Below are 18,696 nucleotides of genomic sequence, written 5' to 3'. Positions count from 1 at the left end.
CCTGTTGCTAGAGCCAGAGGTGTGTGAAGTTCTCAGCAGCAGTGTAAAGTAGTGCTTAGTAGATGAATTCCTTGATGAGATGCTGCTGTACTCTCGACCAAAGCACTTTATTCAGATTTAAACTATACATGCTCTGCAGAATAAATAAGCACTACAGCAGTCACTTATCCAATGTGGGGCCCATGTTCTTCCAAAATAGCATGTTAGGCAAATCCGTGTTGGAAAAACATGTTGGAAAGACCTTGGCCAATACAGTAAATAGGGAAATACGGACATGTACTGTATCTATTAATACCTACTGTATATAGTGTACATATAGCTCTACAAACAAAATGAATGGTCCTGCATAAACTGAGCTCTGTGTGAAATTAAAATAAAATAATATATGTATTGACTGAATAAGCATAAACATTTACAACATTTGGTATATAAAAATCATTAAATGCTTACCCTTGCACAGTAAAGATGAAGGGTATTGATGATGATACACTTGGAAGCTCAGGATGTAATTGTATCAGGCCATTTCACTCATTTCTGTTAATGGTATAACCTTCCAAGGTTTGTTTGGACACTCACTTTCAATAGCCTTGCATTTTAATTCCATGCTGCTTTAAAGGTCTTAACCAAAACAAAAAAGCCAATCATGACTTTACTAAACTGCTTACAGTAACCGCTTACACGAGACAGAGAAAATGGTGTGTGGTGGTGCAGGTGTATTGGAGAGATTATTCAAATATTTAAGAGCAAGCATTACCATGGATTTTGTCAGCCCTCTGATAGCCATACATGGTCAAATATTTCTCATATTTATTCCTACTCATTTATTTTTGTGTAGAATCATATCCATGTTGGATAAGTTCTTAAGTTCTCATTGAAAATTAGAATGTGTCCTCCATTGATTCTCTACTAAAATAATTTGTATGTATGTATATACTACACAGATTTGAAATAAACAGTATAACAATGTAGTTGGAATATTCTGTGAATGTATTGTGAGGAAGACAAACTTTTGGGTGAAAGCAGTGTTTTAGTTTTAGAAGAACTGGGCAATTTTTAAGGCTTTTTAAAATCCTGCATGATTTCTGGTATACCAATTAACTTCAAGTGAAAAAACTCAAATTTTAATTAGTCTAGCTGACATTACATGTTTCCTAACTCAAGTACTCACTGACTTGATTTGATTTTTAAGCATAAATAGGACAGTATTTAGTATTTACTGTAGTTTTTTTTTCTATTTTAGTGTTCCTATGCATTCTTTAAGGCTCTCAATGTCAGATGGGCGTCTTAAGTGTACTTTCGGGTATCTCATGGAAGATGCATCCTTAATAAGGCCAAAGTTCAAACATTGCTCTTCTGGCTTCTTCGCTTTTAACATTACTACGTTGCCATCCAGAGCCAAAAATCATTGACTTCGTCCTTGAGTCATTTAAAGCAAAACTCTGTGCAAAAACAAAATTGCTACCATCAGTAAGAAGCAGCTGTAAGTTGTTAAACCCTTCCAGTTTTATGAACGTTTTCATCAGAGAAATAGTTTTGTGCTTTAGTGGGAAGTTATATACGGTATATTTCAGAACTGTGCCTATGGTTTTCCGATCTTTTTGTTATTAAGTAGAATTATGTTGCATAGGGAGAAAACTATTTATTAATAGGAAAATAATGGATAAGAAGTCCAGAGATCAGAGATTTCCAGAGTTTTGCTCTTTAAAACCTAAAAGTAGGTTACAAATGGATTAAAAATCTAAAAGAAAAACTCTATAAGAAATAAAAATCAATAAGAAAAATTATTCCAAAATCTGCTTTTCATTTTGATTTTTCATAATGACAACTAATTTCAGAACATCACAAACTTTTATAATGACATTATTTTCACATGATGCATTGTTATACTTCAAATACTGTTCAAAAGCAGACATTACAGCATTAGAAGTGTGTGAATATGTAGAAATATCTATAGAACTGCTCCTGTTTTCTCTGGTTGAAAGAGCATGTGTGCCTGTCATACAAGAGATAAGGGATTATTAATGCACAACCTGTTTATATTGGATGAAGCCTCTATATTTCTACACAGTGGCTGCTGGTGAGGAGGAGCAGGTCATTAAAATGTATTTGTGAAAATTTCCCTTACATCAGTTATAACAGGATATAACCCAATGGCAACTTGTTAACTCTTAAGATTAAATTTCCTTTTCTCAATGTGGAATTAGAATGTATTTTTACATTAGCAACCTTCAGAAAAAAGCATGTTCTAATAATCTAAAACATACAGTATAGACTATCCTTGCATAAAAAGTACTAATACTTTTGTTGATTATATGTGCTTATTACATAGTGTTCTATCTTGGAGATAACTAAGAATTTTAATTTTAATTTATAGGCATTTAATGTATATTTAGCAGTTCAGTCTGTCATGAAGAGAATAGTGGCAACAGATACATAATGGTATTACATTTTGTTTATTTTAATTGCACAACTTAATCAATAAGATGTTAATGAACTGGAACCCCTAATTAGTTACTGCTCTTAAAATGCACCAATATTCCCATTTATCATGTACTGATACTGAGAATACTGTATGTATTTAAAGGTGAAGGAAAAAGGCCAAGTCTGAATATGGAAAAATATGTTTTTAACAGTTCCCTGCCTGTGTTACAGCAATTAATGCCTGACTGTTTAAATAATTTTTAATGAGACAATATACAGAAATCAGTTTAACTTTGTTGCAATCCTCGTGAACAAGCCTCATACTGAATATACATTTTTATTTCAATCTTGAAAAATGCATTTTTTTATTGGCTTATTAACCCTGCTTAAGCCTTGTTAAGAGTTTCAGAAACTTTTTTTTTTATTTTTTATTTTGATTTATAATTTAATAAAATGTTTTTGTATATGTGATATGTGAAATATATGTGATTGTAATAAATAATTTAAAAGAGGTGAAATTCTTAAACAAGTTCACTGCATCTTTAATCGAAAGTGTTTTTTTTTTCCTATTCGACTTGTTTATATAATTTACCTTAATGGTCTGTAGTGCTTTTTTTCTTTTTTTAATGACTTCATGAGTTATATGCTTAGTACTGAACACATGCAGATTCATTATCAGAAAGCATGGTAAATTCTTATTGAAGTAGCATACACTGATTATAATAATGTGGTTATATGTTTATACATTAGAACAAAATATAATGTAATTGAACTCAAATTTTGATCAAGAATATAAATAAGTCAATCCATGATGACAGTTTACACAAGGATTCATATAATGAAATTCTGAATTGTTCCATGAAAAACTTGGAGAAACCATCTGTTGTACTGGTGTGATAATAACAGAATATGCTCTTCATTTCCTGGGAGAGCTGCTGAAGTAAGTTTTCGATACATTGTATGGTTTCATACTCTTGTTGTGTCTCATGCAGCTCTTAGTGTATGTGCTGGTGGTAGTGGGGATAATCAGAGAGTTCCCAGTCCCTAAATATTTTGATTATAAAGTTTAAATTGACTTTATATATGTGCTGTCATCCTTTCAGTCCATGTTTATCTGACCATTTTGTTCATTTAATTATTTACAGCAGCAATATTTTTTTTTAGTCAATTTAAAATTCAGCAGGCCGTTTTGGGCTTTGTGGTTTGCTAAATAAAGACATTGACTGACGATGTGATGGTTGTCCGTCGTGTCCGACAATGACGGTGGTACTTTGTGCAGATCATCTGTTTGGAAGATGAGCTGCACAAAGAAACCTGTGAGAGAGAGCTTTTTGAAGTGGGAAAGCCGTTGCACTGGGACAGTCCCACTCCCTCGACCTCGGAAACCTGGGTCCCGTGGTATGAGTAGCCGTCACAACTGGAGACTTCCTTGGTTGCAGTGGATGGCCTTTCTGTGCCTTGTCATGCCCTTCGCTTTCCACGGAGTGTTGCAACAGTATAGTGTCCCCGTCACTATACTGGGACATTAAGACCCACACAGACCACAGGGTGAGCACCCCTTGCTGGCTCCACTAACACCTCTTCCAGCAGCAACCTTAGTTTTCCCCAGGAGGTCTCTCATCCAGGTACTTTCCAGGCTCAGACGTGCTCAGCTGCAGTGGGTTGCCAGTTGTGAGCTGTAGGGTGATATGGCTGCTGGCAAAGACGTTGACTGTGTATACAGTAGGTTCACATGTAGCACCTTCAGGTCAACAGTCAAAACTTTACAAATGTGAAAATAACCAGACAGTGTAAGGATGTACAGTACATAAGCCAGAGTATTTCATTAATGATATTGACATGCCATCGTGGTCTTCCCCTATACTGTGTGCTTTTTGTAAAGCAACTTCCTTTCCCAAGCAAGTTAAAAAGACGAAAGGCAGAGTTGTATTGTGTTGTTATCTGGTTGTATCCTTATATGGAAACACATTTTTTTCATGTAATGTTGTTTTCTTCCTTTTACAGACAAGCTAGTCTCAATGAAGCAGCTGAGAAGTATTATCGACTAGCGGCAGGCCTGAGACCCAATGTAAGTACCAGGCTAATAACCCCTATTACTCAAGCTGATGAATTCCCACCAATTGCAGACTGGGTGGCACATTCATTACCCATTTGTACAATGTAGCCTTGAATTTTTGTCAATGACATGCATTGTCACCTCAATTGACAAGTTTAAGTAATGGCAGTCTTCAAAGGAACCCAGTTTTGTTTTCAGATCATCAATCACAAGCCTAAAAGAAGGGCATAAAATTAGTTTTAGTGAGAACAATGTTTAAACAACTTATAATAATGACTTATACTCTTGGAACTTTGTTTTGATGTTTAGTGATCCTAATGCTTGATTCTGGAGCTTTATTACTGGAGCTAAGGAAATTTGGACTATATCTTGCTAATATCTTGAGCAAGATAGAGATCTGGAGATCTAGGCATGCGCATTTCAGGAATACAATCATTTTTCGCTTTGCAATCAATATAAGCTTAATGAATCTCATAAGCTCATTTCAGCCTGTCTGTTTTCAGAAGCTGTTGCTTATTAGCCTGTAATGAGAATGTCACTTGATCATGAAAAAGAGTTTTATTAATGATGCATTATTAAGTATTTTAGTAAGATTTGTACTTGGGAGCGGTCTTTCAGAAAATGTGGGGGGAAAAAATGTCAAGAGCACAAAATCCCCACCAAATCATAAATTTTAAAATATGTTTAAAAATTAATCCAAATTCTATAAACATTTAGAATGCAAAATATGATACAGTAGATCAAATACATCACATTATGATAAAGAAAGTTACCATTGTGTGTACTCTATGGCATATTTACCATGATTTAAGTTCATAAATGCAAATGTTGCTATATAAAGTTATAATCAGAACGGTAGTATTTTTCAAACTGAAATAACAAGTACTGTTATCATAAATACATCCATTAATTTAAAAGTTCATTCATTCTACAGTTTGCTCTTGTTTGAGGAATGATTGCATTACTGTATATACTGTATATAACTGAATGCAGTTTTTCAAATATACCCAGCACTTCCTGACTGTGCATTGTGGGAAGGAGAGAGGTGCAGAATGGTAGTGTAGATTTTGGACAAATGCCCAGATTCCTGAGATGGAAAAGAAAAGCAAAATCAGAGTGCACTTGATACAGTGTTTACACTTGTGACAAAGTATCTAATTAATCATCCAAATATTATCTGGAATTTTTTTAATAAAATGAGAAGCTGATTTCTCTCCAATAATTGGTGCTGTTATTCGTGAGAAATTCCATCATTTATTACTTGGATTCCACACGCTGAAAGTGTTACCCATTACCTAGGGGAGAGGTCCAAAGGAATACTATCCAAGACAAAACGTTTATATACTAAGAGGCACAAGGAATGCAAAAAAGGCTGTTGAATTTTTGAGGCTCTTAGAATATTTTCTTGATTTCCTAGAATGAGTGTGTCAGATCAAAACAACAAAAACATAATTGTAAGAAACTATGATATGAAAGGCACATTTTTTCAAGACACGCAGTCTTAAAGGTTCTATTAAGTGAAAACAAGTGGAAATTACTGATGTTATGTAACATAAGTGTAATTTTGACTAGGACATTTAAAATGATTGATGAAGAAGTTATTGAGGTAGCTACCAATCACTTGAAATTTTTATTTTTTTAATTTACATTTACATTAAATGACATCAGCTATCATTTTAATATGGTAAACAATTAATCTGTGTTATTTACTATAGTTTGTTCTTAGCCTTTTAAAACAGTTCAACAAATTTAAATCTGCTTTATTTTAGATAGACTATGTTCTCAAGCTATTTAGAGTAAATTCTCTTCCTATAATGTATTGTGCTCTTTAAGCATGTTCAGTTTTCGGTACTTGATGAGCTTAGTGCAATGAATCACTGTATAACCTTAAAATCAATATTGGATTTTGCTACAAGTAACTATAGCTAAGTAGACAAGTGAGAATAAACAGATGTGAAATTACCTTCTCTAACGTGAGTTCACTGTTTTCACCCAGTAGAGAATTGTTTAAGTAATATTGTGTGTCTGCATTTTTTCTTTTTGTTGTGCTTCACCACTTCAGTAATTAACAAGAAAGGCTTCATTGTTTGAGATTTTCCAGTTGCTCATTATTCACATACATCAAAAGAAAGCACTTTAACTTGAATGACCTATTTTATGTCACTTGCCATAAGGTCAAAAAATTGTTTAAATTGAACAGTGGTTTCCATTTTTTTTTTCATGGACTAAGAGCATCTGCTCTTCATTTCTTCATTTAGGTAAACCCTTATACACTAATGCACAGTTAGGTGTTGTATTGTTATTGTTCATAGGGATTTTATCTGCCACACAGTTTATTTTTTTAACTTCTTTCATTCATTTTGTCCCTTCACAAATTTTATATAGTGACCTACAATATAGAAAGGGCTACCTTACCCAGTCTATTTAATGTGTTCTCTTGTTCTATAAATATTCACTGTAGTTCACTTCCACTTCCTTTGGAAGTAGAGCATTTTTGTTGAACACGTCAGTTCACTTCAACTGGAAACTGGCATTCTCTTTAGATCTAAGGCTGAAATGCTTCCCTCCCACTTTTCCTGTAAATAATCAGAACAAAGTCAGATTAAATACTTTTTTCCTTTCTTAGGTTTCCATTTATGAATGGCATATGTATTATTTATAATTGCTGAACAGTTAGACTTTTTTCTTGCTTTTTATTTACTTTGTCATCAGATGGTTTTGTAGCTTGATATTGCCCCCCCACACACACACACACTTCGTCCTCTTTCACTTTTAAGTAGCTGTTTCGTTAGACCCATCAAATGTACTCCACATCTGGTGGTAGTCTCATTACAACATGCGGATGGTGAAAGAAGGCAGGCTCTTAAAAGCTTTCCCTTAGCAACATTTACATAGAAGCCAGCAGATTCCCTTGTTTTGGATTTACAACCTCATAATGAATCTGTGCTTTTGCAAAAAGGATCTTAATTTGGAAATTATTCTCCTAAATCTGTGGCAGTGATCAGTGCTGCTCTAGCTGCACATGAGATTGTAGGCAGAGAGAGGGGTGCTTGCCCTTGGAAAATATTCCTTTCCTCAGCATACTGTCAGATCCAGCTGCTTTCATTTGAAAACTTCAAAAAGCTGGTTTGATTAAATTGTCCCCTTAAAAAACACACTCACGCATTGAATAGTGGCTGAGAACTTTACCCCTTTGGTAAAACAAATAAACCCCACTCCTGCTGGCTTAACCAAGATGAATGTAGGCAAATTTGTGTCTGAACCATATGTACAGCACATAACCTTTGCAGCAGCTTAGCGAGGGACAGTGCACTAGGGAAAATAGGCTCAAAATCTTAAGCTATTGAAGCTGTTGAGAAATTTTCTCCCTGATCATCAGCTCCTGCAAACTGAAGAACCTTTTAAATGTTGACCACGTATATTGCTTTGACAGTTATTAGCTCCAGATCATCCTAGTGGACTGGAAACACATGGGGTTTCATGATTTGTTAGTACTGTATTCCAGTGGTGATTTTCTGCAAATAGCCTTATAAATGGCCAGTGTCTAGGGACACAGAATATAGATAGAAAAGTCCTTTGATATCCTTCTTACTTAAAACACAAGCATAACAACATAAGAAAGATTACAAAAAAGAGGAATCCATTTGGGTGTCATTTTTGTGGCAGTACACTTTAAATATAGATTTTTGTGGCTCAGAGTATACCAAGATAGCTGTTTTAACCTCCATTTTCTGCAGAAAGTCCCAGCTGTCTCTGTGTGAGAAGACCTGCACCAATAGGTTTGAACCTTTGAACCATTGAAATTTCATCAATGCTATGAACTGCTTCTGACAACATCTCCCAGATTGCAGCAGTATTTTTTTTACATACACATACTGTACACATTGGGTCACCGTGTCCTTGGCAAAATGCAGCCCCTACCACAAACTGGTCCTGTGCAAAGTATTTGGCCAGTTAATTGCCTGTCAAGCTTGGAGTTTTCTAGTTAGAACTGACATGTTAAAATCAACAAGAAATAAACAGGAGATTATTGGCTGAGACAAGAGATGTATTCAGTAGTAGACTATCACTGCCTGGTTGAAAAGATCTGACTAGGAAGTTTTTCTTGTTGTTTTTTTTCCCTTGAACCCAATGATTTTTTTTCTGTGACCCCTAACCTCTTAGAAAGACCCATTAAGATTTTTTTTTGCCCCATAGCATCTTAAAATAGGTGTTAGTATACAATGATTCCTATTATGTATCTCCTTCAAATCATATGCTACAGCTTTCTAAGATCTTCGCTATACTGTGATTAAAACCATTCTCCTACCATAGATTGCCTTGTATATTGCACTGATACCACTTACATTTCGTTTAGATGCTTTGACAAATCATATATGAATAGTGTAGCCTCCTTTGGGAAGAAATTAAGTGTACTATAACCTTTCTATGTATTGTATAAGCATTATGACATAAACAGATGGTGTGTGATTAAATCAGGAACTATGGGTGAAAATTATTTATACCTCCAAAGAAAAAAATAAAGAGAAATAACTTTGTGACTTACTACAGACTCTATGCGTCATGCTGTTTGTTTTCATATGAATAATTGTAATAACTGATTTTTTATAGCCCTTTTAAATGGTTTAGTGACCTTATGTACTAATTGTACTAAACTTACATAAATCATATACGTACATAATTTATAGTTCCTGGTTTAGGCTTTTTTATTTCATTTTAACCAGCACGTTTCCCATTAGCCCAGATATACTTTTTTCATGTTTCATACTATCTTCTTTAACATTCTTTCTTGTATCTTATACAGTATACCATATATATCAGGGGTGTGTAGTGGTTGTTAATGATAATGTGAAATATTTCAAACATTATAATCTCCAGTTAAATTGCAGTTATGGAGAAAAATTCCTTAATTTGCTTTCAGGGTGCAGAGTTTCTGTTGTAAGTACAATTCACTATATTTTGTCTAACTTTAGGGTTCTATAGTATATGTAGTCCAGTGTTGTATGGTGTGCAGGTTGAAAGCTTACATGTTGGCATGTACTGTATAATGGCATCTGTGGAGAATTTCTGAGTCTTTAGCAGTAATTTTCCATATTTTCCTCATAGTGGTTTACAGAAAAATGCAGACATCCCTCTGTTTTATTGTCATGTTTAAAATGCTTTTTTGTGCTACCTTATTGTTTACTACTGTGAAACAAAGTGGAAGTTAAACAAAGACCTCCTTACTCTTTAATACATTCCTGTGTTTTTTACTGCTGTTGTGTGACTCCCTGCAACTGCTAATAAAGATACTTTATATTGGCTGAAAATATATGCTACATTGAATGAAGCTTGCCATTCTATAAGACTGCAGGTCTGTTGGACAATCACATCTTTAAAAATGCAAATGTGGTTCAAAATGCATGTTTCAGTGTTTAAAAAACATGGTTATTTTCTTTTGCAATCAAAAATATTTGCCATTACATTTTGACGGTCCTTAGAAGATTCACCATTCTCTCATATGTCTGACATTAAGATTGACCCTTTGAGCCACCATTTAGCATTTCTTATATGTGTATTTTTTAAAATACTATAAATAAAAGTTTTACTTTTATACCAAATGATTTTTTGAAGGCCTTGCTAAATATTGGTTGGTTCTGTTTCCAAAGGGGTTTTAATATTGCATAGAATTGCATAGAAGTGTCCTAATACAGTTACAAATTGAAATATGAAAACAAATTTAAGTACCAGTTAGAAACAGCCTGAGGGAGATGTTTCAGTATTAAAACACTGTAACATGAATAAGGGAGATGAACATAGTAAACTGAGAATCGGAAAAGTGCTCGACTTCTCACTCTAATGCACAAAAGGAGAACCGTGCAAGGTTGAAACACATCACATGGATGGCAGTATGTGTATGAGTGAGTAGTGGAGTACTGCAGGGACAGTACTGCAGTATTCACCATACATTTATCAAGTCTTTTAAATCCTGTATTATTTTAATTTGTCAGTCTTTAAATTGACTTTGTTATACCAGAAATGTAGTATAGCATTGCTTCTATTTTGATGGAAGACAGCTTGAATGTTGGCTGTTTTAAAGGATGTATTGTAATTTTCCCCAGTGGCATCAGCAGGAAAAAACATCAGGACACATCTCCAACTTCAAAGATCCTTTTGACATCTGCTGTTACAAAGGGGGAGAGAGGCTCTAAAATGCACGTTGACACAGTACCCAAGAAAACACCACATTAGCCACAAATTGCAATTTCTGTTTGCTTTGCAGTGTTACAGATTTGGTGCTGTATTTTTACAAATATACACTATGTAATTTAAATAACTTCTTGAGCATATTCTTGAGATTTAAGCTTTCTCTTTTTGATCTGTATTAACTAAGTGTATGGTAAAACAGAAACTTTGTTAACATTGCAACTCTAAAAGCAAAAGGTCACATTTGTCAAGGTTATTGTAGCCCACAGAGGTTTATTTTAATTATCTGACCTGTGGCACAACTGTCTTCTGTGCCAACCTTGAGTTACTCTGTTACTCTCCTTTTCAAGCATTAGATCACACTTTGCTCTGCATTATTGTCCCAGTCGATGTAAAAGGTCTAGCAGTAGCTAGAGATTATTACTGTCACCCTGTAACATTCTGAAAAGCACCACAGACCACAGATTTGTTCATTTTGTTTAATTTAGTTTTAGTTATGCCCAAAATGCTGTATAGGACCCCATCATTCCTCAGGCAGGAAAAGAACAACTGCTAGATGTCAGACTGCTAAAGAGCTTAATTAAACTCAGGTTTGGTATTTGATTGGTACCGTAGGTCTTTTTTCTAAAATAATGATCCTGTTACACAGTAATTACTGACCCCAATTGTTTTCCCATTTTCTGGACACTCTCATAAAAATCAATTTCAGATTCATTCATTCCCAGAATCCTAAATTCTATATTTGACCTTTTTTTAATGCTAAAATATTAATGCACCAAATTAAAGTGAAATGACATTATGCATTGCTATTAATTTCTTTGAAAGTAGATGTTATTTTAATCATATTAGTCAGTTAATCAAGTTTCAAATCCCCTAAGAGATCTAAAAATATATCCTGGCAAGAACAGGCAAGATGAGCATCAGTTGTATGGGAGTGGTTTGTATTGGCTTAGTAACACCTCTTCATAACATAGTGTGACACATGTCATCTCATATTTATACCTTAGTGAAACAGGTAGTCATGGATGACCACTTAAGAGTTCCTAAAGACTCAGGTGTGCTTAAAAAAGGTCAAATATGAATAGTTTGAATATATTTGTCAAATAGATTTTGTTCATAAGAGCTTCTAGGGGTGCCAATAATTGTGTCACATGTTTTTGAGAAACATTTTGATTTTTTATAAGGATTTTCTTTCTTTGAATAGTTTTACCTCACTGAAAGATTAGATTTCTCTCGTATTTTCAGTGTAAAATTAAGCTGATAAACAACAAAGACTGTTTTTCATAGCCTATTTTGCTTCATCTTTACCAAGGGTGTCAATAATTCTGGAGGTCACTGTATTTCATAATATTTTAAAATGTAAGTGTAGCAACTGGAACCACTGTACCATTAAAGTTGGCAGTAACTGCTACCTGATCATCCAACCCTGAAAGTGATATTACAAGTAACAGCTTGACTGATTGGTATGCTTCCATGGTCAGGGCTAAGATTTATTGGGGGTTTTTCCATTAATTTCTGTTGAATTCGATGGTACTGGAAAGGTAGAGTCCCGTTTCTGTAGAATCAAAATCAACTTAACTTTCTTTTATACTGAATTCGAGACAGAGAAAAAAAACATTTTCATCAAGGTTATGTCCATGGATTTTGTTCATTAAATTCTTTTAACACGTTTGCTTTTCTATAAAGCTTTTAACTTTAATATTTTAAACATTCTTTTTCTTATTTTTGGAAAACTGTTTTAGTGCAAAAGGGGGCCTATTCAAAATGCTTTAAGAATTAAAATAAAATGCTTTTTTAATACTCATTTATATTTTAAATTGAGTCTGCATGAATAATCTCACTAACAACATTTTCTATGTGAAAATAAGCTTGCATAGTGAGAAATTCGCAGTTGCCTAAAATGTAAAAAGAACATAATCAAAATTAAAAAAAAATAATTAAGAAATTTGTGTTATATATCTCTAGATATATTTCACTATCTGAACAATCATTATTTTATTGTCTGATAGGTCCTGTGGAGAAAAAATATTCAAACAGAAATATTTTTTCTCTTTTGTTATTAACTATTGTATAATAGTTCTAGTTTTCAGCTTTCTCTAGAAATATTTCTGCTTTACCATTAATTATTTATGTACAATAAGAGTATTTCAACTGCTTTTGAGTTTCCATTCAGAGACATGAAGCTCAATCCATAATGTTTATTTGAATTAAAAATATTCTCTTACGGCACAACTTACCTTTTGGCATTCAGAAACACTTCTGATGTCCCTAGGCATAAGAAAGCTGTTTTCATGGATGTATTATTTTATAAACTTTATTTTTATAACTTTTGAACTGTTTTGTTTGTCTTTCTGCTTGATTTGAAACGTACAATTAGCATGTTTAGAATAATATGCAACTATACAGGAATAAAAAAAATAATAAAAAAACATTTTAAAAAGAATGTATTTATAGATATTGTCACTTGAATGTTACAGTATGGATATCTTGGATTTTTTTTACATCAGAAGAACTCTTGAAAAGTTGTTCTCATGTTTTCTAAACTTGAAAAGATTAACAGGATGACTTTAAATGTTTATTGCTCTGGTGCAAACATCTGTTCTGCTTTTCAAATGCCAGCAAAACTCTATCTGTTATGTTAAAGATACTATAAGGAAATTAAAATGTATATGAATATAATTTCTCTATTCCATACCAAAGTTTTCTCTAACTAGCATTGTATTTTTAAATATTTACAGCTACCTTTAAAAAATGACAATTTTATTTTGGAGTGGCACTCTTTATAAATTCCCTTTTGAGGAGAGGCTTCTCTTAAAAAATATTTATACGTATATATCAATAGTTAATATGACAAATGCCATTTTTGAAATCCAAAGAAAATGTTTTTCTTGGTTGTTAAATGGCCTAACAATGAATTGTTAATGAACAGTTCTGGCTAACTGATGAATTGCTTTGCTTCTGACTTTAGCGTTAATATTTGTTGATAATTCTATAATTGTTTTCTTGTAGTACCCAGCTGCCTTGATGAACCTTGGGGCGATACTCCATCTCAATGGAAAGCTACAGGAGGCAGAAGCCAATTACCTCCGGGCTCTCCAACTCAAACCCGATGACATCATTACACAGTCCAACCTTCGGAAACTGTGGAACATAATGGAGAAACAAGGCCTGAAAACTTTGGGCACATGATATTTGTACCTGAACATGAACCACAGGGAAACTAGTGAAGAATTAAACACATGCACAAATAAAACAGTCATCTACGTCACTGAATTAAATCTGGTATTTGAACCATACAAGGTGTCAAAATGTTGCTCAAAATGAGTGTCTTCAAGACATGCTGTAAATGTGGGGGGCCTTAAAAAGGTTTTTAGAACTGTCAAAAACTAGCAAGAAGCCCTCCCTGAGTTTAACCTCAGCACTTAACTTGAAGGGGGACATAGCTGCATACTTGAAGTCTTGTGGTGAAGTTGATATTAATTAGTAATTGATGCTTAGCTCTCTTGAGGCATTATTTGTCCTGAGGCAATGTAAGTTGGTAAAACAATGAGCTCAAATTAAAACCCAGGAGTGCAATGGTGAAATTTAGGTCTGTTTGTAATTTCCTAGAATTCTAGCTAATCTGAAAAGCTATAGTTTCATAAATACAACTAAGTACTTGTTGGCCTGATGCTGTTCTCAAAGAAATATAGCCAGTGGTCAAAACATCCTGTCTTTTGTAAGGTAACCTTGAGAACTAGTTGAACTGTATGCCACCAAATACCAAGCCCATTAGATTTCTGCTAAAACCCTATTGGAGATTGCTGCATTAGCTTTTTAAAGCACCTTTATTTAATGGTAATTAATGGACATAAAATAAAATTGAACAAAGTTTGAAATGGAAAATTCCAAAGCTTTAATACAAACTAAATAAAATAATAAAAAAAAATGTTAAGATCCACTTTCAGTGCTGTTCTGCATTTTTTTTTAATGAGGCACATTCATCTGTAGCACCCCTTTCATTAAAAATATTTCAATTGCTATTATAGTCTTATATTAATTGGGGCTTCTGTTACTAAAACATTTTATGATATTGGAAATCTGCTCTTTCAAGGGGTTTGATAATACTTTTGAATTGAGATTTGACAATGCTATAGAATACTGATACTTTTTTCAGATAATTTTCTAAAGATTTACACATCCCACAGTATTTTCTAATGATTGTATGTCTTAAAGTTTAGAAGGAATGATTCGATTCTTTAGAGCTTTTTACCTCATTGTCTAGTTCATTGAATATTTAATTGAAATATATTTAATACCAAAATAATTCTAAGAATACACTTGCCATTAAACAATTTTCTGTTCCCTCACATTATCATGTATTCCACAGATAATGGATTTCAGTTCTAAATGTAATGGTTTAAAGCAAGCAAGCTTGTACTGTACAGTGTTGTTGGAATTAGAACATATCACTCATTTATGCTATTTATGCAAGTAACAAGGGAAGTGATCAGTTGCCGTTCAAAATACACTGGGAAAGTGTTGACAGCAATGCAAATTTCCTTTGCTTATTGGATAAACACAGATTTTTGTATTGTACCAGAAGCCCTAATTATAATAAATCATAACAGTCTAAATGAGTATCTGATTATTTTTAAATAAATGGGTGTTAATTTGAATGCCTTCAACATAGAAAATGTGTTTCTCTGCAAAGAACCGTCAGGGTTAATGCTATTAAACTCAATAGTTTGATTTTGTTAAATTTGTAACAGCAAATTCGGGCAAAGTAGCATTGTGGTGTGGATGAAATGTCACAAATAAATGAACAAAAGTTAAATAAAATTTAAATTTAAAGGGCTACTGACCATTGTATCATAAATATTTTAAGTATTAACACCAATCACTCATCAAATTTTCAAAATCCTGAAGTGTTCCTTTCTTTATCGTATTCCAGACAGCATTATTAATTATTAAAAAAATTAAAAATCTGTGACATATTAAGAGTTCAAAATGCTTCAGCTTCTGATGTCTTTTTAAGACGTGATTTTCAATAGACCCACCCTCCACAAAAATAACCCTCTGTCTCACTACATGTAATAGTAGAATGTGCTAGTAATATATTTGTCAGAAAAGAATAATTATAACTGTAATAAATATATTCCACAACCTGAGCAAACAAAATGTTTATCTCCAGTTGCCAAGCATTTTTATTTTTTGTAATTATTTAGCAAACAAACAACATGGAAAAATAATAATACAAAAAATGAAATGGAATGCTTTGTGTTAAGGTTTATTCATTTAACATTGATGCACCTTTAACATACTGTGAACAACTGATTTTGCTGTCTTTTACACAGACTGTGTAAATAACATCCTTGGATTGGTCGGAAATCTGTCCTATTTAATGGGCTTCTTGGCAAAAACTTATCTTGAATGATCCACTTTTGGTAAATGGAAATTTAGCCCTTTTCAAAGATGCCCATTAAAAATGTTTGCTGAAACAAACTAGTCAGTTTTTAGTTAATTAGTGAGGAGAAAGAAACATCCAAAGCTCCACTTATGTTTATTTTCATGTGTGAACAGAAGGGCATGACATCTGCTCAGCTTGGCAAAGAGCTTGATGACAGTTTTACACAATTCAATTAGTCTCGTATAAGATGAACCAAGAAATGTACTTATATAGGAAGTCACTTCAGTTTGTGTACTGCCTTTTTATAGGAAAGTGCTATGAACTTTTTAAAAGGGAATTGTAGAAAACATAACCCAAGATATTGACTCCCACTATCATTTGCCATGAGAGCTGCAAATATATTCCAATAGGTGTACTGAGCTGAAAGGTCAGCCATTCACAATTAGGATATAATACTATCATAGATTAAAACTTGATGAGAGTAGAGTCTAAAGCCATGAGTGATTACAATTCCTAACCAAATAGCTGTACAACTGTTGCACTCCTCTAATAATGCACAACCATAGAATTATTTTATATATATAAGGGATTATTCAAATGTATATTGTTTTGTTGTTGTTGTTATTTCATTGTATTCAGATGTATAAATAAACTTTAATATATAATAGGCTGCATTATTTTAATGCTGAAAATTGTTGAAGCTTGCAAGTAAAATACAACTGCAGAGTTGCCAATGACAAACATACAAGTGGACTTTTTAACTCTTTTATTATTCAGACTTACTGTTTCATCCTTTTACTTACTGTTTATGATTCTGTGTCTCAAAATATAAGATGTATTACATATACTGTAAGTAATTGTCTGGATGTCATAATTTGGCCAATTGGAGCAGCCAATATGTTCTAACTGCAAGTATTGATCTTCAAGTGTCAGTTAAATAAAGCAAAACATAAGAGGTCTATAAAGGTGCATAAACCTGCAATGGTACAGTGATGTTTAGGTATTTATAAGAGAAAGTTTTAGTGATTTTTTAAAAAACTTATTTTAAATGTCATTTGTGGTTTTTGAACTTCTTGTCATCCCATGTGTTTGTTAGCTGACTAGTTGGCACTGTTACACATTTCTTTTTTCACAAACTGAAAATGTAAACATGACTGTGGCAAGGTGGCATGGCAGTTAGCGCTACTGTCTCATAGCTTCTGGGGACCTGGGTCCAATTTGGGACACGGTTGCCTTTCGTGTGGTTCTCTCCATGTTTTTACCTGGTGCTCCAGTTTGCTTCTATCATCCAAAGACATACTGTCTAGGTTAACGGATGCCTCTAAATTGTTCACATGTGCGTGTGCCCTGCAATGGGCTGACAGCATGTTCAGGGTGTGGGCCCTCAGTACCCCCTGTGATTCTGAGGGTGTAGCCCCAACCTTTCCTGAGAATGGACAGTTTCCTGATAGTGGATGGAAAACATGACTTTCATTTATGTGTGTGTAAACCTTTTCTTTGAGTACAGTACTAAAGTAGTAGTTTTATTAAGATAGTAATACTTCACTACATACTAATGGATTTTACAGACCACCATGTAACAGAGACTTATATTTACTGTTGGCTTCAGTTGAAATAAAAAAAAATGATGCCCTAACCCAAACATCACCAATGTACCTGTGGATGTATAACATTTTTTATTTGATATATCCCTTGTAAGTCAGGTCTCTGTCCTTCCATGGCAAAACCAAAATATTCAATTTTTACATTATCGACACAAGTGTATTCCATTATTAGACCGTTATGGCTAAATGCTGGCTTGGCTTTGATTATTGTGCAGGAAAAAATGCAGCTTTTATGTGTTCATTCTGTTTTGTTTATGTTATTAAAAACAGGTTCAAGAACAGAAAATTGCTATATGATTACTGATCTGTCCAGATCAATAGAAGAGTCCTTGGTGGTTCTGTAATTTTCTGTTTTGATCAAAGCAATGGTCATGTGTTACATGTGGCTGTAGTAAATGGTTGAGTCTGTGTCAACACTGTGTTATAGTAGCAATGATAGCTGGGTCTGTCACAGAGTGAAATATTTAACCTAGCTTCTGCTGTGGGACACCCATGGCATTGCTTAGATAACTTGCTAATTCTTCTTTTAGAGAAATAATTTTAAAAAATGTTAAGCATTTCAAAATATGTCTCTGCTCAGGGATTTCAAATGGTGGGTTATTGAAGACAGTGCTTATGCAGCACATGGAGAGTTTACTAAATTTAAAGTTTTATTTTTTGAGAATTGTTGTATTTGTATAAATTATCAAGATTTGTAGCCTTTCCTTTTGTAATATAAAGCAAATAATTGCGTGCCAGTTTAGGCTTTCCCAAATGTTTTCCGTTGTTTCTTTTTTTCCACAATAAAGTAATGGTAAAATGCTTTCATGCTGAGACTAAGAGTATTTATTATGATAAAAGTAGTACTGTACGTATTGTAAGAACATTGCACACCTATGTGGAAATGCCACCGTGAATTCAGAATGATAGTCAAAAGAATGAATGAAATCATCAACTACAATGCAGAATTTTTTGTAATGTTTTTAAAATCCTTACTTCTATCTTGTGTTCTATAACACTATTACAATAACGCTAAGTATTATTTTCCCTTCATTGACTTT

At 33.5% G+C, this 18,696-nt stretch overlaps 1 protein-coding gene across 1 annotated transcript in view; it reads left to right on the top strand.

Moving 5' to 3' along the window:
* LOC148829304 (protein O-mannosyl-transferase TMTC2-like) overlaps positions 1-18,460 on the top strand; it is a 163,476-nt gene extending 145,016 nt beyond the window's left edge. Inside the window, exons 11-12 of the mRNA XM_088924141.1 lie at positions 4,426-4,489; positions 13,673-18,460. Coding sequence (XP_088780267.1) covers positions 4,426-4,489; positions 13,673-13,852 — 244 coding nt within the window. The 3' untranslated portion in view covers positions 13,853-18,460. The remainder of the gene's footprint in view (positions 1-4,425; positions 4,490-13,672) is intronic.
* Positions 18,461-18,696: the final 236 nt, after the last annotated feature.

Source organism: Atractosteus spatula, chromosome 8 (assembly GCF_055471065.1).
Source record: "Atractosteus spatula isolate fAtrSpa1 chromosome 8, fAtrSpa1.hap1, whole genome shotgun sequence".
NCBI lineage: Eukaryota > Metazoa > Chordata > Actinopteri > Semionotiformes > Lepisosteidae > Atractosteus > Atractosteus spatula.
The sequence above is the reverse complement of the archived record's forward strand: the minus strand, read 5'-3'. Positions and strand labels throughout refer to the sequence as shown.